The 23,395-nt window shown below is 44.6% G+C and overlaps 1 protein-coding gene across 2 annotated transcripts in view; it reads left to right on the forward strand.

Moving 5' to 3' along the window:
* Window positions 1-23,395, forward strand: part of MYO7A (myosin VIIA) — a 152,073-nt gene that overhangs the window by 31,601 nt on the left and 97,077 nt on the right. For both annotated transcript variants that reach the window (XM_081860001.1, XM_081860002.1), the window contains exons 2-9: window positions 6,238-6,351; window positions 7,833-7,985; window positions 13,249-13,433; window positions 15,071-15,192; window positions 16,394-16,536; window positions 18,162-18,275; window positions 19,716-19,869; window positions 21,445-21,521. In XM_081860001.1, the coding sequence (XP_081716127.1) occupies window positions 6,238-6,351; window positions 7,833-7,985; window positions 13,249-13,433; window positions 15,071-15,192; window positions 16,394-16,536; window positions 18,162-18,275; window positions 19,716-19,869; window positions 21,445-21,521 (1,062 nt within the window). The remainder of the gene's footprint in view (window positions 1-6,237; window positions 6,352-7,832; window positions 7,986-13,248; window positions 13,434-15,070; window positions 15,193-16,393; window positions 16,537-18,161; window positions 18,276-19,715; window positions 19,870-21,444; window positions 21,522-23,395) is intronic.

A 23,395-nucleotide genomic window follows, 5' to 3' on the forward strand; every position in this document is an offset into this window, starting at 1 on the left:
ACTTTGAATTGTGCTCGGAAACGTACTGGGATTATAACAATGCATGCTTGTATATTTGGTAGGCGAGGCTGCTTGCGGCTGCATTTTAGATCTCTTATGCCCTGCCCCGTGTCAGTTCTTCCGGTTTATGCTAATTTTCAAGAGAATATATTCTCTCATCGATAACACACCCTGGCTTTTGGCAGCTGGGATGTTCCTTTTCGCCTTATTTCTGCAATTTTAAGCACTGCTTTTAATATTGTGTTTTAACTGGGACCTTGGGGTGAAGGTGGAATGATAAATTCTAATAATAGAAATAGAAATAACAACAATTGTTGCCAGTCCTGCGCTAAAATATGATGCATGCTTTTTTTTTAAAAAAAAAAGCCATTTTTTGCATTTGCCGTCTTTTTAAAGGGGTGTTGCAAACCTTTTAGAGATTTTCTTTGTGGAGCAGTGTCTAAACCACCTAAAGAAGTACCGTATTCTTTGGTCCATAAGACACACTTTTTTCTTCCTAAAAAGTAAGGGGAAATGTCTGTGCATCTTATGGAGCGAATGCGTGGTCCCTGGAGCATTGGGTCACCCCAAATTCACCATCAAATCACATATCTGTGGCCACAGCATGAACCACAAAAATCATATATCCACTGTTTCGTTTAGACTCCCCCCCCCTGTTTTTCTCCTCTAAATACTAGGTGCGTCTTATGGTCAGGTGCGAAAAAATACGGTAAACAATGTGGGTGGGGTCTGGGAGGCGGAGCTCATGGCACCGGAGGGCGGGGCCTAAAGCGGACCTGGATGGTGGGTGGGCGGGCTTAGACCTCTCTTCATTCCCCTCCATCCTTCTTGCTGTGTCCTTCCCTTTTCCGAGATCAGCTTCACTCTCTCTGCCCATCCAGCCGGCTCTCCTTTTCAAATCCTCTCCAGAGAGGACGTGAGGACATGATCTCTCCCTCTGGTCCCGCACGCACCTTGCTGAGAGTCAGGGGACAAGGACAAGACCGGGCTGCTCTTTTGACCTCTGGTGACAGATAAGAAGGGATTGGTTCAGAAAAGACTGCAGATAACAGGGAAGAAAGCAATTCGAAACTGATGAAAGTTTTAGATTTGAGGGAAGACCTTTGACATGGCACCAACAGAAGATCCCAACTGAGTGACAGGAGCACCCTATGACGGCAATTAATTTTTGCAAGAAGATCTATATCTATATATTATTAATGTATTTAATTTCCTATACAAGTTGCTTCCTAGAAAACATCTTGAGGTGATTTGACGGTAAATACCTCAGCATTAAAAACAAGTAAAACACACATTTCATGTAAAAATTTTTTTTGAAAAATTGGCCCGTAGCACCTTAGAGACCAACTAAGTTTGTTCTGGGTATAAGCTTTCGTGTGCATGCACACTTCTTCAGATACACTGAAACAGAAGTCACCAGACCCTTATATATAGTGGGAGGGTGGGGTGGGGTTTTTCTCAGGAGGGTAGTAGGAAATGGGTGATTGACTCAATGGGTATGGTAAACCTGTTGACGACTGTTAACGACTGCAATCAGTCCTACAGGAAAAAGCAATGGATAGTATGCAGATGGCTAAAAATAGATTTAGCATGTGTAATGAGACAAGAATCCAATATCTCTATTCAGACCAGGTTTCTCCATAGTTTTCAGTTTAGTAAAGGTAAAGGGACCCCTGACCATTAGGTCTAGTCACGGACAACTCCGGGGTTGCGGCGCTCATCTCGCTTTATTGGCCGAGGGAGCCGGCGTACAGCTTCCGGGTCATGTGGCCAGCATGACTAAGCCGCTTCTGGCGAACCAGAGCAGCGCACGGAAATGCTGTTTACTTTCCTGCCGAAGTGGTACCTATTTATCTACTTGCACTTTGACATGCTTTCAAACTGCTAGGTTGGCAGGAGCAGGGACCGAGCAACGGGAGCTCACCCCGTCGCAGGGATTCGAACCACCAACCTTCTGATCGGCAAGCCCTAGGCTCTGTGGTTTAGACCACAGCGCCATCCGCGTCCCATTCCAGTTTAGTATTAAGTTGTAATTCAGCAACTTTTCTTTCAAGTCTATTTCTGAAATTCTTTTGTAATAAGACAGCTGCTTTGAGATCTTGTATTGAATGTCCTGGGAGACAGAAGTTTTCTCCTACTGGTTTCTCTGTGATTCCTGATGTCAGATTTATGTCAATTTATCCTTTGGCATAGGGTTGGCATTATGTCAATTTAACCTTTGGCATAGGGTTTGGCATAGGGTTGTCAATTTATCCTTTGGCATAGGGTTGGTATATATATTTATACCCCACCCTTCCCGGTTCAGAAAACCGGGCTCAGGGCAGTTAACAACAAATTTAAAATACTTAATTGATGCAACAACAAAAACAGCATAAAATACAGTATAAAACGTGAATAACAATAAATTCAGAATTCAGAATTCCATGGCACAATTCATGTGTGATCTTTTCCAGTCTGCATCTGTATTGGAATTGTTTTTTTAGATGTTCTAATTGTTTTATATTTTGTGTGTGTTGCCACCCTGGGCCCCTTCCGGAGGATGAGCAGGATATAAACTGAATAAGAAATTTGATTTCTTTCCTTCCTTAGATTCCTAACCCACCTTTCTTCCAAGGAGCTCAAGGAAGCGCCATACCTGGTTTTTCCCATTCCTCACAACAGTCCTGTGAGGTAGGCTAGGCTGAGAGACAGTAACTGGCCCTAAGTCCCTCGGCTTCATGACTGAGTGGGGATTTGAACCCTGCCCCTCCAAGTCTTAGTCCAGCACTATGTCACAATTTCAAATCCACTGCAGATACAGATTCAGATTTCTAAAAGCAGGCTTCCACTTGTTGCTAAAAAGACAATAGAGATGTAATGTGAAATATACCTGCATGTTTAGCATGTTCATTTAGAATCTAGTGCCGTTGTTGTTGTTGTTGCTGTTGTTGTTGTTACAGAGTCATATAAAGTAATCTCATAAACTGAAGCCGTAGAACAAATGTATTCCATTTTTTTAAAAAAAGCATTTTTATTAATTTTCCAATAAAAAACATCCAATTAATATACCCAGTCATAATAATCCAATTAAAATTTTAAAAAAACTAAAATAAAAAACACCAAATTATAATCCAAATTATAATTATAATAATTATAATTATAATTATTGATTTTCCGGAGCTCCCCAGACCTCTGAAGCATATCTCCACATCTCAGTCCTGCCTCTCCTCATTGTTTCCATTTTTTCAGAACAAATGTATTTCAAAACTGTAAATTAATTTTAATTCAGCTTTAACCCTCAAACGTCCAGCACGGAGCCTGTTCAATAGAGCTGCCTCAGCCTGGATGGAAAGAGCATTTTTATTTCAGATTATAAATCAGAGACAATAAATATCGAGAAAAGAAAAGAAAAAATCCAGCAAATTTCTGGGGATTTGCTAGAAATTGCTTTGTTAGCTTTCCACTAAGCCGGAAAAAAGTGCCTCTTTGCAATTCTTGTTTAGTGTACAAAGGTCAAACTCATACATCTCCTTCTTGAAATTCTAGGTGCGTGGAGAGTTCATGCATCACAAAAGCAGAAAGAGAAATGTGTGTTTGATATCTTTCTTCTGACCATGCCTGGTGCCTTCAGTGTACAGCTTTTGTCATATGCTAAAGACTCACCTTTTATAATATTATTATTATTATTATTATTATTATTATTGAATTTTCTGTTTTACAATTTAAAACACTCACTTTTACAACCTTAAAATATCAGTGACTTCCCTTCTTCTCTTTTCATGGCTCATTTTACATATCATAAATCCCTGCATATTTTACATAAGCTAAACCATTCAGTATTCCGTCATTATTACATCCATCAAAACTTATTGACACTGTTGAATTTATCTTAATGCTGCCAACGTTTGCAGCTGTACACAATTATCGGTATTTACCATATATTCAACAAACGTTTTCCAATCTTCTCTAAACGTATGTTTTTCTTGTTCTCTTATTCTATATAAAATAAAAAAATTCCTTCCAGTAGCACCTTAAAGACCAACTGAGTTAGTTCTAGGTATGAGCTTTCGTGTGCATGCACACTTCTTCAGATACACTGAAACAGAAGTCACCGGACCTTTCTATATAGTGAGAAGGTGGGGAGGGGTATTACTCAGAAGGGTGGTGGGAATGGGTGATTGGCAGATAGCTGCGATGAGCCTGTTGACGACTCTTAACGACTGCAATAGGTCTAACAGGAAAAAGCAAGGGGTGAGAAGGTGAAAAATGGCTTTGTCATGTATAATGAGATAAGAATCCAATGTCTTTGTTCAAACCAGGTCTCTCTATAGTTTTAAGTTTGGTGATAAGTTGCAATTCAGCAGCTTCTCTTTCCAGTCTATTTCTGAAATTCCTTTGTAATAGAACAGCTACTTTGAGATCTTGTATAGAATGTCCTGGGAGATTGAAGTGTTCTCCTACTGGTTTTTCTGTCTTGTGGTTCCTGATGTCGGATTTATGTCCGTTTATTCTTTGGCGTAAGGTCTGGCCTGTTTGTCCAATATAGAGAGCTGAAGGACACTGTTGGCATTTTATGGCATACACAATGTTAGACGATGAGCAATTAAATAGTCCCGAGATGGTATGTGTGATGTTGTTGGGGCCAGTAATGGTGTTGTCCGGGTGTATGTGGCAGCAAAGTTGGCATCTGGGTTTATTGCAGGCTCTGGTGCCAGTGTCCGTGTTAGGTCTGGTTGTAGTATTATTGTGGGTTAGGAGTTGTTTAAGACTGGGTGGCTGTCTGTAGGCAATGAAAGGTCTTCCTCCCAGAGCTTGAGAAAGAGAACTGTCATTGTCCAGGAGAGGTTGTAGATCTCTGATGATGCGTTGTACTGTTTTAACTTGGGAGCTGTATGTGATGACTAGAGGTGTTCTGTTATTTTCTTTTTTGGGTCTGTCTTGCAGCAAGTTCTCTCTGGGTATCAGTCTGGCTCTGTTGATCTGTTGTCTAACTTCATCTGTTGGGTATTTTAGTTCTAAAAAGGTTTGCAAACCTTTTTAGAACTAAAATACCCAACAGATGAAGTTAGACAACAGATCAACAGAGCCAGACTGATACCCAGAGAGAACTTGCTGCAAGACAGACCCAAAAAAGAAAATAACAGAACACCTCTAGTCATCACATACAGCTCCCAAGTTAAAACAGTACAACGCATCATCAGAGATCTACAACCTCTCCTGGACAATGACAGTTCTCTTTCTCAAGCTCTGGGAGGAAGACCTTTCATTGCCTACAGACAGCCACCCAGTCTTAAACAACTCCTAACCCACAATAATACTACAACCAGACCTAACACGGACACTGGCACCAGAGCCTGCAATAAACCCAGATGCCAACTTTGCTGCCACATACACCCGGACAACACCATTACTGGCCCCAACAACATCACACATACCATCTCGGGACTATTTAATTGCTCATCGTCTAACATTGTGTATGCCATAAAATGCCAACAGTGTCCTTCAGCTCTCTATATTGGACAAACAGGCCAGACCTTACGCCAAAGAATAAACGGACATAAATCCGACATCAGGAACCACAAGACAGAAAAACCAGTAGGAGAACACTTCAATCTCCCAGGACATTCTATACAAGATCTCAAAGTAGCTGTTCTATTACAAAGGAATTTCAGAAATAGACTGGAAAGAGAAGCTGCTGAATTGCAACTTATCACCAAACTTAAAACTATAGAGAGACCTGGTTTGAACAAAGACATTGGATTCTTATCTCATTATACATGACAAAGCCATTTTTCACCTTCTCACCCCTTGCTTTTTCCTGTTAGACCTATTGCAGTCGTTAAGAGTCGTCAACAGGCTCATCGCAGCTATCTGCCAATCACCCATTCCCACCACCCTTCTGAGTAATACCCCTCCCCACCTTCTCACTATATAGAAAGGTCCGGTGACTTCTGTTTCAGTGTATCTGAAGAAGTGTGCATGCACACGAAAGCTCATACCTAGAACTAACTCAGTTGGTCTTTAAGGTGCTACTGGAAGGAATTTTTTTATTTTGTTTTGACCATGGCAGACCAACACGGCTACCTATCTGTAACTCTTATTCTATATGTTAAATCTGCTAGCTGAGCATATTCTGTCAGCTTAAGCTTATTATTATTATTAAAGTTATTACTGCTTCGCCTGCAGTCCTGCCTCTCCTTTGCTTGTTTTCCATCGCATTTCCTGAAAAATTAAATTTCCCCTTGTGTTTCCTTCCAGGGAGATTATGTATGGATGGACCTGAAGACCGGGCGGGAATTTGATGTTCCCATCGGAGCAGTGGTCAAGCTGTGTGATTCTGGGCAAATCCAGGTTCTAGACGATGAAGGAAATGTATGTAAGATGGAAATGGAAATCAACGGTCTTATTCTGGCTGTGTCTTCCTCCTAGGTCTTGCTCTGCCGTTAGAGATTTCCATTTCGTATTGAGGAACACGAGTGCTTAAGCAGACTCCATTTGCAACCGGATGTTCAGCAAATATTACCATATTTTTCACTCTATAAGACGCACCAGACCACAAGACGCACCTAGGAAAACAAGAAAAAAAATATTCTGAATCTCAGAAGCTAGAACTGCAAGAGGAGTCGCTGCGCAGTGAAAGCAGCAATCCCTCTTGCTGTTCTGGCTTCTGTGATAGCTGCGCAGCCTGCATTCACTCCATAACACACATTTCCCCTTACTTTTTAGGAGGGAAAAAGTGAGTCTTATAGAGCAAAAAATACGGTATTTTATTAAATCCACTTGCAAATTGCTTCCCTGCCACCTTTAAGTGTCCTGTTGGAAGTGCAACAGCAGGGATCATTCAGTTTGTAACTTGGGGGTTAATTCTGTTCTCAGTCAACTACCTAGTACTCTGTGTGTGTGTGTTGGAAATGAAGGCATGAAGATTACAGAGGCGGCATGTTTTCATCTCCGCCAAGCTAAGTAGTTGGCTCCTTACCTCTCTCGCCCTGACCTAGCCACTGTGATCCGCGAGACGGTCACCTCCAGACTGGATTATTGTAACTCGCTCTATGTGGGGCTGCCCTTGAGACTGACCCAGAAACTCCAGCGGGTGCAGAATGCCGTGGCATATATGGCCTAGGACCCTCGTACCTATGGGACCGCCTCTCCTGGTATGTCCCACGGAGGAACTTACGGTCTTCAAACAAAAACACCTTGGAGGTCCCGGGCTACAGAGAGGTTAGGCTGGCCTCAACCAGAGCCAGGGCTTTTTTGGCCGTGGCCCTGATCTGGTGGAACGTTCTGTCCCAAGAGACTAGGCCCCTGCGGGACTTGACATCTTTCCGCAGGGCCTGCAAGACAGAGCTGCTCCACCAGGCCTTTGGCCAAGGCACAGCCTGACCCCCCTTTGGTAATCCTCACAGAACTCTAGCCCAATGGTTGCCATTAATTTGATTTGAACTGATTTTAGAATGAATTGATTTTAGAATGCTGTATTATTTTACTGTTAGCTGCTCTGAGGCCGGCTTTGGCTGGGGAGGGCGGGATATAAATAATTTATTATTATTATTATTATTATTATTATTATTATTATTATTATTATTGGCAAGTGCTCCAATTGGCTGTGCAGTTCCGAGGAAGCTTCTCCTCCGCTTGTTTAGCAAAAACACCTCCCTCCTCAAATTATACGCTCTTTTTGTTCACTTGGCTCAGTAAAGCGTCGCCTGGGCATTCCTCCCTGGACTTGGCTTGCGTGATCTAACCGGCCCCGCGAACCTCTGCAAATGCTGTTACACCTGATCACGCTGTCTGCTTTTTCTTGTCTCTTTCTAACTGCCGGCACACTCTGCTCTTCCCCTGCCCTTTTGCAGGAGCACTGGATCTCCCCCCAGAATGCCAGCCACATCAAGCCTATGCACCCCACCTCCATCCACGGGGTGGAGGACATGATCCGTCTGGGAGACCTGAACGAGGCAGGCATCCTCCGCAACCTGCTCATTCGCTACCGGGAACACCTGATTTATGTGAGTATCGCAATAGGTCATGCCTCCCTTTTGCTCCCTGTGTCTGTCCCAGACTCATCCCCTCTTAATCAGACTTTATTTGCAGGAAATCTTAACAACAACAACAATTTATTCATTTATTTGTTCTGTTAATATCCCACCCTTCCTCCCAAAGGGAGCCCAGGGTGGCGAACTCACCCATAACAATCCTTACCACCACCATTTTAAAAAGCATTCTGTTGTTGCTTAGTCGTTTAGTCATGTCCAGCTCTTCGTGACCCCATGGACCAGAGCACGCCAGGCACTCCTGTCTTCCACTGCCTCCCGCATTTCGGTCAAACTCATGCTGGAAGCTTCGAGAACATTGTCCAACCATCTCATCCTCTGTCGTCCCCTTCTCCTTGTGCCCTCCATCTTTCCCAACATCAGGGTCTTTTCCAGGGAGTCTTCTCTTCTCATGAGGTGGCCAAAGTCTTGGAGCCTCAGCTTCAGGATCTGTCCTTGCAGTGAGCACTCAGGGCTGATTTCCTGAAGAATGGATAGGTTTGATCTTCTTGCAGTCCGTGGGACTCTCAAGAGTCTCCTCCAGCACCATAATTCAAAAGCATTAAAAAAAAAGCATTCTAAAAAAGCATTCTAAAGACAGTTAAAAGCAGTCTCTACGATGATGATTTCAGAGCTACCAGAGGACAGTATTATTAAATTATTAAATCCCTCCTGGAAGTCCATGATGGGGGAAACAGGGTTACACAAACAGAGGGCTGCCACTGAAAAGTGTGGGAATGTTGAGGAAAGTAGGAGAGGATATATTGATTCAGTATTATCCCTCCTCACTCACGCTAGTGAGTAAGCAGCAGAGCACATTGTGCATTGCGCATTGCTGGAAGCAAGTTGATGGATTCGTTAGAATCATTTAAGTTAAGCAATCCAGTCTGGCTTGTTCCTGGTAAGTTTCCCCTTTTATTTCCTAATAATAATAATAATAATAATAATAATAATAATTTATTTATACCCCGCCCAGGCTCAGGGCGGCTAACACCAGTAAAATTACAATTAAAAAAACAAACAAAAACCAATTTAAAATACAGGTATAATAACATGACAAACTTGATTGAAAGTAAGAGTAAAGTTTACTTACATTCAGTCCACAGTAGTATTGCGAAGGCAGGCTTTATATTTACGTTTGTAGAGAAGCCTCAGACTTTGTAGCCTCAGACTCAGGCTAAGAGCCAGCAGAGAGCAAAAGAGCAAAAAAATGCAAAAAAAGGGAAGATAGCTGCATGATTAGCCCTTTTATAGGGTCTGCTAGGGTCACCTAGGGACGTAGGTGACGCTGTGGGTTAAACCACAGAGCCTAGGGCTTGCCGATCGAAAGGCCGGCGGTTCTAAACCCTGCGACAAGGTGAGCTCCCGTTGCTCGGTCCCTGCTCCTGCCAACCTAGCAGTTTGAAAGCACATCAAAGTGCAAGTAGATAAATAGGTACCACTCTGGCGGGAAGGTAAACGGCGTTTCCGTGCACTGCTCTGGTTCGCCAGAAGCGGCTTAGTCCTGCTGGCCACATGACCCGGAAGCTGTCCCCTGGCTCCCTCGGCCAGTAAAGCGAGATGAGCACCGCAACCCCAGAGTCGGCCATGACTGGACCTAATGGTCAGGGGTCCCTTTACCTTTACCTTATTATATTATTATTATCTTGTATGTGTGAGAAACAGCCCCATGCTCTTCCACCGCTGAGTCCTGCCTCTGCTTAGAATTTAAATTTGCATTTGTGGGTGGGTGGGGGTGGAGGAAGAGAAGAGGGAGCCATATCTTGGTGTGACCACAGGCATCTGAGCACTCCGGCCTCAGCGCAGCGCATTAACTTTTCATTAAGTGCATGAAACACTGTCCTGGATATCTGTCGCTTCGTAGGAGGTTCATCCTGAAGCAGCAATGAATTTTTCATCAGATTAGCAACCCTAGGCTCCTTGATGGTTCTTACTGAATCGCTCTCCCCCCACCCCCAAGACCCATACGCTTTGGCCTTCTTAAGCAATGAGTCCCAATGGTTAACTCGTCAGCATCACATTTGAGGGGGCAGCTGTGTCTCTCAAAGGAGTGGAGCTGTCCAGAAGGATGTTGTATTAAGGGGTAAATCTATAGGGCACTGTTGCATCAGCAACTGCCAAGCATCAAATGTTGGAAGCGTCGCAATGGCTGCAAATCAGCTCTTGGGCTAAGTTTAAGGGTGTGTTTTTGGTCAACGCAGCCCTACACAGCCTGGGGACCTGTGTCACTGGACACGGGTGGCGCTGTGGTCTAAACCACTGAGCCTCTTGGGCTTGCTGATCAGAAGGCCGGTGGTTCGAATCCCCGTGACAAGGTGAGCTCCCATTGTTCTGTCCCAGCTCCTGCCCACCTAGCCGTTCGAAAGCACACCAGTGCAAGTAGATAAATAGGTACCACTCCGGCGGGAAGATAAATGGCTTTTCCATGTGCTGCTCTGGTTTCCGGCACGGTGTCCCGTTGCGCCAGAAGCGGTTTAGTCTTGCTGGCAACATGACCTGGAAAGCTGTCTGTGGACAAATGCTGGCTCCCTCAGCCTGAAAGCAAGATGAGCGTCACAAACCCATAGTCGCCTTTGACTGGACTTAACCATCCCGGGTTTTACATACCTACCTGAGACTGGGGTACCTAAAAGATTGACTTGGCCCTTATTCACCCAACTGACGACTGTGCTCTGCAAGCAAAGGATTCCAGCAGAGACCATCTTATCATCTTATCATGAAGCCTATTCAGTACAGTATAGGAGTTAGGCAGCTGTCCTTTGGAACTCCCCTCCCCATGAATATTAGGCAGGCACTGGCTCTGTTGTCTTTTTCGGTGTTTGCTGAAGGCTTTCCTCTTCCAACCGAAATTTGTAATTTACCAAGCAAAAAATGGTTCTGTCAAGTCTAATATCTGCATAAATCCTATTCCCACTAGAAAAAAGACAGTCACGGAACCGACAAATTGCACAAAACAAATGAAATACCGTGAAAATCCCTGAAACGAGAAGTAATCGACTAGAAATATTATCTTATGGAAATAAACTAAATAGTAAAAATCAAACAGTTTAAAGGGAAAATTTGAAAAACCTAAAATTGAACAAAGCCTTAATGGGATGCTGGCTACAAACCTCGTTCCACTGAACTATTCAATTTCCTCAGAAGGAAATAGAAAAATCATAAACCTTAAATGACCAAAATTCAAAAAAAGGGGGTAGAACTCTCAAAAATTCTGAAGTACAGTGGTACCTCAGGTTAAGTACTTAATTCATTCTGGAGGTCCGTACTTAACCTGAAATTGTTCTTAACTTGAAGCACCACTTTAGCTAATGGGGCCTCCTGCTGCTGCCGCGCTGCCGGAGCACGATTTCTGTTCTCATCCTGAAGCAAAGTGCTTAACCTGAAGCACTATTTCTGGGTTAGCGGAGTTTGTAACCTGAAGCATATGTAACCTGAAACGTATGTAACCTGAAGCGTATGTAACCTGAGGCACCACTGTATTATAATCCTAGCTCGTCCTAGGTGAAGCAAAGCGCAGTAATAAAGGATTGAGGACTCAAAGGTACAGTTTCTAATACTGAATTTATGAAAAAGGTTTGAAAAACTAAATGGCAAGTTTTAGACAAAGCCCAACTTAAAAGAAGCAAAGCACAGTAACAAAGAGTTGAGGACTCAGCTGTGAAAATTCTCGTGTTGCCTTTACAAAAAGGTTTAAAAAACCTAAATGGCACAAATTCAAAGAAAGGAATACAAGATAAGCTGTTTTAGATTTTAAACAAACTCAAGACTGGATGGGACATTGACCTAAGATGCCATCTCCATGTCCCCTGATTCTTTGCCCACTTCCAATCCTGGCAGCTGTCAGGTCATGCCAGTCAAACTCATGCCCCAAATGAGATTGATGGGGCAGGTTACAATCCCAATGGTGTCATAGATGCCTTGTACCGTATGTTTCAGTTTGTGGTTTATGCCTCTTAGAAAATCACATGCTCAGCCATGGGACAGCGTAGAGCATCCTTTTCCTCTTCCCTCCTCCTCCTCCTTTCCTCAGATGTCTTTGACTTTGACAAAGAGTTTTGTGATCTGCTGATAATAGACATGTTTTCCCCTCTGCCTCTGCTTTTCAAATTTTAGACCAACTGCGGTGGGAGGGTAAGTCTAACTAGCCAAAATGCTGAGCCATCCCATTTTCACACACGCCAAACAAAAAAGCCTTGTCATCTCATTGTGACCTGCTTGGTCCTTCATTGATACTCAGCGCTGTGGAGTTCTTCCATCTGTCTGCATTTGCTTTGTAAACTCATTTGTTTAAACCTCATCCTCCATTGGCTTGCTATGCGGCTGTGCGGCTTTGCTAACAACAAGGAACTGGCAGCAAACAGTGTCTAAACAAGGGAGTTGTAGTGATTTGTTTCTTAATATTCACGTTTTGGTGAAACGAGCATCACCAAAAGCTTTGCCTAACTGCCTGTGCATGACACCGTTTTTTGCATGTACAGAAACAATGGCACTGAGTAATGATGTGATTTTGTTGTTTTGTTCCTTCTGCTAGCCATAGAAAATTTGAGGGGCCTCTGCTCCTCACTAATGTGGTCATATTATGTGTCTCAGCGAGGAATTTCACCTCCAGCAACTATAGTGATTAGACAACGCCTTCCTGCAAAGTCATTGTGGAGTCCAGTATACTCAAAATAGCAATTCTCTGTTGAATCCATCTCATTTTTAAGTCTCAAGGAACATTTTGTATGGATTCCAAAGCAATTTTCCATTGTTTAGGTTGTAGAATATATTCTAATTCCCCAGAGTATTTAAGTCCTTGAACTTCTATTTACGTGCTCCCAATAAACATTCATAAAAAATAGCAACAGGTTTGATTATCTGTGAAGATCCATATATTCCTTCCGGTAATTTAGGGCACACTGAGGCAAACAAAGAATGTGTATGAAAAAGTGGACATTTGTTAGAGTATACCACTGAATAAATTAAGAATATTAGAAGAAAGCGTGCATAAAACTGCATATTATGACAAGAAGACATAAAATGCATTTTATTAGGGAAAGTTGCTTGCAAAAGTCACATACATAAAGATGCACATGAGGGCTTTTTGTAAAAAAATGCAAACTGCTGCGGAAATCTAAGGATTTCATCTAACAGCTAAAAAACCGAGAAGCAGAAAGAAACTGAAATTGACCAATTCATCCGTCCCTATCCAACGTTCTTACGTTTTTACCTTGTGTGAACAAGCATTTCCTCTTTCCAGACCTACACCGGCTCAATATTGGTTGCTGTGAACCCTTACCAGCTGCTTCCGATCTACTCACCAGAACAGATCCGCCTCTACACCAACAAAAAAATTGGGGAGATGCCCCCGCACATTTTCGCCATCGCAGACAACTGCTACTTTAACATGCAGAGGAACAACAAAGATCAGTGTTGCATTATAAGGTGGGTGGATGGATTCCACAGGTACGTGGCTGTCAAAGGCTCCATCTGTTTGCTTTGAAGGAGCTGTGGCTTTTTATAAGTCAGGAGTTCCAGCCGCTGGTCCACTTTACCCAAGACTGACGCCAAGGCCAGTATGGTGTAGTGGTTAAGAGCGGTAGTCTCGTAATCTGGGGAACCGGGTTCGTAATCTGGGGAACTGGGTTCGTAATCTGGGGAACCGGGTTCGCTTCTCCGCTCCTCCACACGCAGCTGCTGGGTGACCTTGGGCCAGTCACACTTCTCTGAAGTCTCTCAGCCCCACTCACCCCACAGAGTGTTTGTTGTGGGGGAGGAAGGGAAAGGAGAATGTTAGCCGCTTTGAGACTCCTTAAAGGGAGTGAAAGGCGGGATATCAAATCCAAACTCTTCTCCCCCCCCCCCCCCGATTTGCTAACAGAGAAACTTACTGTGGATTTTGTCAACAGACTTTTGGTTCTGCCAAAAGCAAGGAGCTGTTTCGGGAGAAAATTCTGTTTGGGGGTCCAGTCTGACGGCTCACACTAAATTCCCCTGTGGGTCCTAGAAGCTGTCTTTTACATCTCCCTGTGTCTGGGACATAGCTGTCAACTTTTCCCTTTTCTTGAGAGGAATCCTATTCAGAATAAGGGAATTTCCCTTTAAAAAAGGGAAACGTTGACAGCTATGGTCTGGGACAGGGCCGGATTTAGGTTTGATGAGGCCCTAAGCTACTCAAGGTAATGGGGCCCTTTAAATGTCCAACTGTCCTTTGCCAACAACAAATTGTCACTGCTTTTTGTGTTGAATATATGCTACATGGTAATTTATGGACCTAATAGGTCTCTCAAGCAATTTGCACATGTTGCCATGCAAGCAGTCCATGCAGAATATAGACACCCTATATATATAAAGGAGCGAAACAGTGATATTTTAGGGAGCAGGCTAGCAGGCGGGGCCCATGACGTACATCATAGGAGCCTACACAACACAAAACACTCTTGCTGTGTGTAGGTTTTATTTTATTTGTTCTTTATCTTATATTTTGGAAATGTAAGGTAAAGGTAAAGGGACCCCTGATCATTAGGTCCAGTCGTGGACGCCTCTTGGGTTGCGGTGCTCATCTCACTTTATTGGCTGAGGGAGCCGGCATACAGCTTCCGGGTCATGTGGCCAGCATGAGTAAGCCACTTCTGGCGAACCAGAGCAGCGCACGGAAATGCCGTTTACCTTCCTGCCAGAGCGGTACCTATTTATCTACTTGCACTTTGACGTGCTTTCAAACTGCTAGGTGGGCAGGAGCAGGGACCGAGCAACAGGAGCTCATCCTGTCGTGGGGATTCGAACCGCCGTCCTTCTGATCGGCAAGGCCTAGGTTCTGTGGTTTAACCCACAGCGCCACCCATGTCCCACTTTGGAAATGTACATCCAGGTTTTTTTTCCTTTAATTTTTTTGGGGGGCCCCAAGAGAGTGGGGCCCTAAGCTATAGCTTGTTTAGCTTCTACGTAAATCTGGCACTGCTCTGGGATTGTGGAGAACCACAGAAGTGAGGAAATTGGAGGCACAGAAGCTTTGCTGTCCTTCGTCTTGACGAGATTTGGCCGTATGGTTACACCCAATTTTGTTGTTGTTTTTGTCGCAGCGGTGAGTCGGGCGCAGGGAAGACAGAAAGCACCAAACTGATTTTGCAGTTCCTGGCCGCGATCAGCGGGCAGCACTCTTGGATCGAACAGCAAGTGCTGGAAGCCAATCCCATCCTAGAAGGCAAGTTCGTAAATGTAGAGAGGGATGCTCCTTTGTAATGTACTGTTGACACCCCAATCACTGGACGCTGCAAGATTCCAGGGGTTCCAGACGCTTGCCCAGGGTTCGGTTTCTATGGAATGAGGGGCATTGGAGACTGTGGTATATTTAGGATATTTGTTGTTGTTGTTTAGTTGTTTAGTTATGTCCGACTCTTCCTGACCCCATGGACCAGAGCACGCCAGGCACTCCTGTCTTCCACTGCCTCCCGCAGTTTGGTCAAACTCATGTTGGTAGCTTCGAGAACACTGTCCAACCACCTCGTCCTTCGCCGTCCCCTTCTCCTTGTGCCCTCCATCTTTCCCAACATCAGGGTCTTTTCCAGGGAGTCTTCTCTTCCCATGAGGTGGCCAAAGTATTGGAGCCTCAGCTTCAGGATCTGTACTTCCAGTGAGCACTCATGGCTGATTTCCTTCAGAATGGATCGGTTTGATCTTCTTGCAGTCCATGGCACTCTCAAGAGTCTCCTCCAGCACCATAATTCAAAAGCATCAATTCTTTGGCGATCAGCCTTCTTTATGGTCCAGCTCTCACTTCCATACATTGCTACTGGGAAAACCATAGCTTTAACTATACGGACCTTTGTCGGCAAGGTGATATATTATATTTAGGATTATATTTAGGATTATTATATTTAGGGTATAGGGTTTATTGACACATATATACAACCTGAGCCTACGATGAAGGGGCTCACAGCATTGTCACCCCATGAGGGCCTTGCATCTCCCATTGCCACAGCCTTGGCTTCAAACAGAAATCAGGCATGGCTCTCTCTGTCTCCCAGCTTCCCAGCCTACTGCCTGGTTCTAGCTTCTAGCTGAGACCTCCAGCTCTGACTTTTGCCTTTCTATCTACCACACAGTTGAGGGAGGAGGCCCCAGCCCATTTCCCCTCCGGCACGGAGCCACTTCCTTTTTTACCTTAACAGCCCATATTTAGCGGATTATGATGACCCTTGTCTCCTTGATTCAACAATTGAATCCCTTCCGGATGCAGGAATTGGAAAGGTCTCAGGCATCCAGCCTATCCGCACCCCTAAACTCACAACAGTACTAAGGTTTATTCAGCTGGGCAACAACCCTACTAAAAGCCGATTATGAAAAAGTTGGAGAGAACTCTTGGGGACGCTACTGTTTTTCCCCTTTGTTTTTGTCTCCCATAGCTTTTGGGAATGCAAAGACGATTCGCAATGACAACTCCAGCCGATTTGGTAAATACATCGACATACATTTCAATAAACGGGGTGCTATCGAAGGGGCGAAGATTGAGCAGTACCTGCTGGAGAAGTCTCGTGTTTGCCGACAGGTGAGGGTCTTTGGGTGGCAGAGGTTTAGGTGTTGGTCTTCCACATGTATGACTCGCCCTTTGTCGTTCGGAAGCTTTCATTGGGTTCAGGATGGAACCCAAAGCATGATGTCACCCCCGGCTGTTTAGGCCCAGACGACTATCTTACATAACGCCTAGCAAGGCAACCTTATGCTCATCACATCTGGAAATATAGTCATCTCAGAAATGTAGGAAAGAGTGGGATATGTTTAGCCAGGTAAAAGTTAAAGGTAAAGGACCCCCGGATCCAGTCAAAGGCGACTATGGGGTTGCAGAGCTCATCTCGCTTTCAGGCCGAGGGAGCCGGTGTTTGTCCACAGACAGCTTTCCAGGTCGGGTGGCCAGCAGGACTAAACCACTTCTGGCTCAACAGGACACTGTGATGGAAACCAGAGCACATGGAAACGCCATTTACCTTCCCACCGGAGTGGTACCTATTTATCTACTTGCACTGGTGTGCTTTTGAACTGCTAGGTTGGCAGGAGCTGGGACAGACAAATGGGAGCTCACCCCGTCACAGGGATTTGAACCACCAGCCTTCTGATCAGCAAGCCCAAGAGGCTCAGTGGTTTAGACCATAGCGCCACCTGTATCCCTGTTTAGCCAAGACGCAAGACTATCAAGGGGAGGGGAGGCGGGATTAAGGAAAGCCAGTGTTGGGTCATGGTTAGAGGGGGTCAGACTAGGACCTGGGAGACTAGGAAAGTTTGGTGCTAGGCCCACTCGCAGGGTCGTTGTGACGGTAGATAGAATCTGACTTGGTTAAATAATTTTATTAATTTTCAGTTACAAAAATCCAATGTGTGCCATATTATATTAACACCAAATAGCAATAGCAATTCAAATACAAATCAATTACATAGCTGATTATACATAAAAAATTGTCCAGCAGCACCTTAGAGACCAACTAAGTTTGTTCTGGGTATAAGCTTTCGTGTGCATGCACACTTCTTCAGATACCACAAAATATACCTTCTTTAAATTCACATGAAAGCCAGAACAAACTTAGTTGGTCTCTAAGGGGCTACTAGACAATTTTTTTATTTAATTTGACTGCGTCAGACCAACACGAATACCTACCTGAATAGTTGATTATAAATTTTGTGTGACTTCCCACGTGCTGTTCTTCAAGGTCCGGTTCCCTTTAATTCTGCCTCCAGACTATTGCTCAAACCAAATACAATCCACTCTTGATAAAATCCCTTATATCACAGCTACAATTACTTACTGTAACTTCGATTCGTATTAACACATATCATAATTTGTAAATTCGCAAGTGACTTGGAACTCAAGGCTGATGTGGCCTGTTTAATTATTATTTGCTGATGTTGGCCTTTACTGTTTACTATTAGATACTGATGGATTGTTGAATGTTGCTTTGTTTGAGAGAAGTTGCTTATTTTAAAGTTATTGTGACTTTTATATTGGATCAGATTGTTACTATTAATGTTTGATGTTTTATTATGTTTTTATGTCTTGGAAGCCGCCCAGAGTGACTTGGGCAACCCAGCCAGATGGGCAGGGTAGAAATGAATTATTATTATTATTATTATTATTATTATTATTATTATTGAGCTTTGCTTCTCCCTCTGTTTCTCTTTCAGGCCCAGGATGAGAGAAATTACCACGTCTTTTACTGCATGCTGAAAGGAATGACGCCAGAACAGAAGAAGCTGCTTGGACTTAGGAAAGCAGGAGACTACAACTACCTCTCAATGGTGAGTGCAAAGCCATTTTTAAAAAATTAAGGGGGAAGAGTTTTCACTGGAATCTGAGGCCCAGTTTTCACTGAGGTGGCAAGCCTCTGTCCGTGGACTGCGCTATTTCGCTCTGCAGTCAGGGGCTCACACAATGGAAAACTCCTCCATACCAAAAGTGCACCCAGCATTGTGACGTTTGCCAAAGACATTTCTCCCCCGCCCCAAATATTTCCAAAATAAGTCCTCTTTATGTTTCTGCTGTTTTAAGACTCTCCTTGGTTTTTTAGTGGTTCTTTGGCTCCACTCTGACAGGTGTTATTGTTATGTACTGAAGTTCTCACCCTGGGCCAGCAGGGGGATACTGTAGATAGTCCACATATGCAAATAAGGGATCGAAAGTGACGTTCAGTGATTGGATAGTTACAGAAAGTTGTTACAGTTACGTTGTACTGGAGCTCTATATAAGCAGGCTGGCTGGACCCTTCAGTTCAGTTCTGTTCTGGCCTGTGAATAAACAAGAGCTGTTTGAAGAATCGCAGTGTCGTCTGATATGTTCACCCACAACTTAACAGTTATAACCCCTCCAGACATGCTTATAACAGAGAAGCCTTGCAGAACAACCAGTAAGGCCTAAGAAACCCACTGATAATGCTCTATTATTGCGGCAAGAACTTGTTGGAGAAATTCAAGCTGCATTAAACCCCTAGCAGCCCTTAGTCATGAGTTGCTGTTTATTCAGTGGCTCCCACTTGCTGTTTTTAGTTGTCATGCTTTACTTTTTCATATTGTCGCCTCTTTGAAGGGCCTTGAAATATACTCAGAGTTGATTGTGGATTTCATGCTCTTTATTCAGCTTTATTTATTAGTGAGGAATGGAAGTTCCCCGGAAATGTCTGCTTTATATACATTATTTACACAATGGGCCCCACGTGATTGGCTAATTCCAGGATTCTTCTGTAGGCCAATCAGGTTGCGGATTCACTTGCACCTGGAGTTGGATTGGGTGGCTCCTGCGGACCACTCAGACTGCTGCATTCTGGATCCTATTGTTCTAGGACCAATCAGACGGCTGCATTCTGGATCCTATTGTTCTAGGACCAATCAGACTGCTGCATTCTGAATCCTATTGTTCTAGGACCAATCAGACTGCTGCATTCTGAATCCTATTGTTCTAGGACCATTCAGACTGCTGCATTCTGGATCCTATTCTTCTAGGACCAATCAGACTGCTGCATTCTGAATCCTATTCTTCTAGGACCAATCAGACTGCTGCATTTTGGATCCCATTCAACTTAGTACATAACAGGCCTTCAACATGTGATGCACTTATTTTTGTCCTTGAAAAATAATAATGAGCCGATTAAGCCCTGGGCTACAGATGTCCAAAACTGTGCGCCACCAGGCACAAGTTCTTCTGCTCCTTGTCGATGGCTCATTGAACCATCTCATCCTCATTAGGGTAACTGCATTACCTGCGACGGCCGAGACGACAGCAAAGAATACTCAAACATCCGAGCGGCAATGAAAGTCCTCATGTTCACCGACACGGAGAACTGGGAGATCTCCAAGCTCCTGGCCGCCATCTTGCATATGGGGAACTTGCGGTATGAAGGTAGTATCCCCGGCAAAGAGTTGGATAACGGCGGCAAATGGGATTTTCCTGGAGAGACAGTTAAATTTAATATTGTTGCAGCTGGCGGGTTGCCAAACCTTTTCTCAGGCTAGCTGGGTGCCAATGGATATCTGGTGGATCTTCTCTCAAATGCAAGGCAGGGCTCAGCAAACTTTTTCAGCAGGGGGCCGGTCCAATGTCCCTCAGGCCTTGTGGGGGGCTGGACTATATTTTGGGGGGAAAATAATGAACGAATTCCTATGCCCCACAAATAACCCAGAGATGCATTTTAAATAAAAGCACACATTCTACTCCTGTAAAAACACCAGGCAGGCCCCACAAATAACCCAGAGATGCATTTTAAATAAAAGCACACATTCTACTCATGTAAAAACACACTGATTCCAGGACCATCCGTGGGCCGGATTTAGAAGGTGATTGGGCCAGATCCGGCCCCAGGGCCTTAGTTGGCCTTCCCATGTTCTAACGAATCCATCAGCTTGCTTCCAGCAATGCGCAAGGGAATGTGCTCTGCTACTTGTTCACTACCGTGAGTGAGGAAGAATAATATTGAATCAATATATCCTCTCCTACTATCCACAACATTACCACAATGTGAATGTTTTGGAGCCTTCCTTTTATTTAAAATGCATCTCTGGGTTATTTGTGGGGCCTCCCTGGTGTTTTTACATAAGTAGAACGTGTCCTTTCATTTAAAAATAAAAGTTTGCTGACCCCTGCATTAGAATCATATAAGTTGAGCAATCATATAAGTTGAGCTTGCAGATTTCCTCCTTAGTTCCCTCTTAAGAACAATAATGATACAATAGTCTTGTTTAAAAGCAATGATAAAGCTTACTCACATTCAGTTCACAGTATTCAGCAGGTTTTTATCTTGTAGTTACAGGTACATTTGTAGAGAAAAGAAGTCTGAGCCAAGCCTCAGACTTTCCACCTTACGGCTTCCATCCCGTAAGCCATGTGTTGCTGGCTAAGAGCCAGCAGAGAGCAAGAGAGCAGAAAAGGCAAAAAAAAAAGGAAGATGGCTGTGTGTCTGGCCCTTTTATAGGGTCTGCTAGGGTCACGCCCATCTACCTGGTCACAGACAGAGTGAGGATGCTCCAGAGCAGGTATAGCAGGAAGTCTGGAGCAACATTCCCCTGCGTGTCCACTCTAGGAAACAGAAAATGTTGAATTTGACTGCTTCAGTGAACGATACATCCCACATACACAAAAAACACAGCTACAAAGGGCTGTATCCAATGTCTTCTCCCCCACTAGTGTGAAAGCCCTTTCGCTAATGAATAGCAGGGTTTAAAGTCTGGTAAACAAAGAATCCAACTGTTGTGCCAGCAGATTCTTGTTGTGAAACAGCTGATCCTTGCCGTGCAACTCGATGCACAACACCCTTTAGCAACATGCTTGCCTTTTCCCTTTCGTAACATTCTGCCAGTGAAATGAGTGTGCTGCTAGTTGACTTTAAATGAGCACTGTGTTAGACGCAGCCTGTAAGAAGGTGCGCTCCCGTATCAACCGTTTTTGCAACCATCTTATCTCGGTTTAACCCCCACACAGCTCGGACCTACGACAACTTGGATGCCTGCGAGGTAGTACACTCTGCATCGCTGATCACCGCGGCTTCATTACTAGAGGTGAGCTGAACATCTCCCTGTTGGGTTATGCAGGCAGGCAACTGCCAACTGCTGGAAAAAAGATCCCCTGGATGCATGCGCCATTTTGTGTTCCTGTCTCCTTTCCTTCTCTTTTGAACATGGCAGCCATGTTGTGCTATGCCCCGCCCACACAGCAACCAGTTTAGATTGTGCAATGGCCCCAAGTGGTCTGAAGAGATAAAATCGGATCTGGAAATATGGAAATATTGTGAGAGACAGGACTGAGATATGGATACGCTTCAAGGTTCAGACTGTGGGAAGCCGTAAAATCAAAATTACAATTCGGAAGACAATTTGATTTTTTGATTTTTATTGGATTATGATCTGATATGTTCATTGGATGTTTCTTATTGGAAAATTAATAAATGCTCTTGTCAGAGCTGCCCCAAGGTCCCAGCTCACAGAGGACCAACGCCAGGTCGTCGTTATGTACAAAAGTCTTTATTAAAGTTCAGTTTCCATTTCAAAGCCGCAGCGCGCAGCTCTACGTCTTAAACCCTAGACCGTCGAAGTTCCGTCTGAATCTCCTCCCCCCTGACACCAGTTTAAGATTCTAGCCCTGCTCCACCTCTTCCTCTGCTCTCTCCTCCGCTGGGTCCTCCTGCCCGCTGAGGCATTCCCCTTTCTGGACTCTTCTGACGCTGAGTCGCCTGACTCCTCCCCCTGCCTCCGGCGGGCTTTAGGACCTGGTTCCCAATCCTCGTTCTCTGCTGTCCCGCGCGCCTGTACATTTGAACTTGGCTCTCGCGCCAACCCAGTGACCTTCCTCCTGACCGTTACACTGCTTCTATCACTGCTTCCCTCTTCCGGGATGCTGGCTGGACCTGACCTCCCCTCCGTTGCCTGACTCTCCGATGGAGGCGTGGTCAGCCCTGACTCATCTTCCCTCCCTGCTGGGGGAGACGCTGGCCCCGATATCTGGGACTCTTCCCCCCCCCACTACGCTCTGGTGGGGAAGCTGGTCCTGATCTCCAACTGCTGCTCTGGGAGTCCCCGCTGGCCCCTTGCTTCTGGAGTGTCCCCCTTGGGACCCCCCTTGCCCTGGCCACCGGCGCCCCCTTCTGTGAATCTTCCGATTCGCTGGAGAGGCTCATGGAATCTCTCGGGCCACTGTCATCTTCTCCTACGCTGCCCTCCGATTCTTCCCCTTCGCTCTCCCTTTCCTCCCTTCCCTGTGCTTCTGCTCCTGGGCCCCTGACAGCTCTAACAAAAAAAAAAAAAAGATTGTGGAATGGCCCCACAATAGCCATGTTGTGTTATGCGACACCACCGTTATGAGGCATTTTGTGTCATGCCACGTCTCCTTTCTGATTGGTGCCCTCGACACATTTTGCAAAATTCCAGACAGGTACCACTGGCCCCAGAAAACCCCAGATGTAGATGCTGTACTTCTGCAGATCTTATGATTCCCCCAGAGCTTGCTGACGAGTCCCTCGTGTTTCTCAGTTGTTCCCTTTTAGCTGTAGAGCAGCCTCTCCTCGCCACCTCAGTTTCTTGTGTCAGTGTTTGAAAAAGAAAAGGTTCTGGTCTCCTTTTTACTCCTTTGCCTAGTCCTCAGACCTTAGTTGGCACAAAAGAGTCTTTGAAAAAGAGTATTCTTGCAGAGTATTGCTGCTTTTATTCTTTAAAAAGTCTTCTTCTCAAACCACAACTGACAGCTTTTACACACACCAAACGCAACCAGCTTTCTACCACCCAACCAACCCACACCAAACACTAACATTGACCACTCTACATACAGGTACAATTTGGTGAAAGGTTGCATGAGTCATTGTAGGCCGCTGACTCAGTTCTTTTAGCATTAAAGAAACAGTGGACAATTTTTAGCCGTGACATGTTGTTGAAGTTGGGGG

This window comes from Podarcis erhardii, assembly GCF_964252035.2.
Source record: "Podarcis erhardii genome assembly, chromosome: 4".
NCBI classification, from domain to species: domain Eukaryota; kingdom Metazoa; phylum Chordata; class Lepidosauria; order Squamata; family Lacertidae; genus Podarcis; species Podarcis erhardii.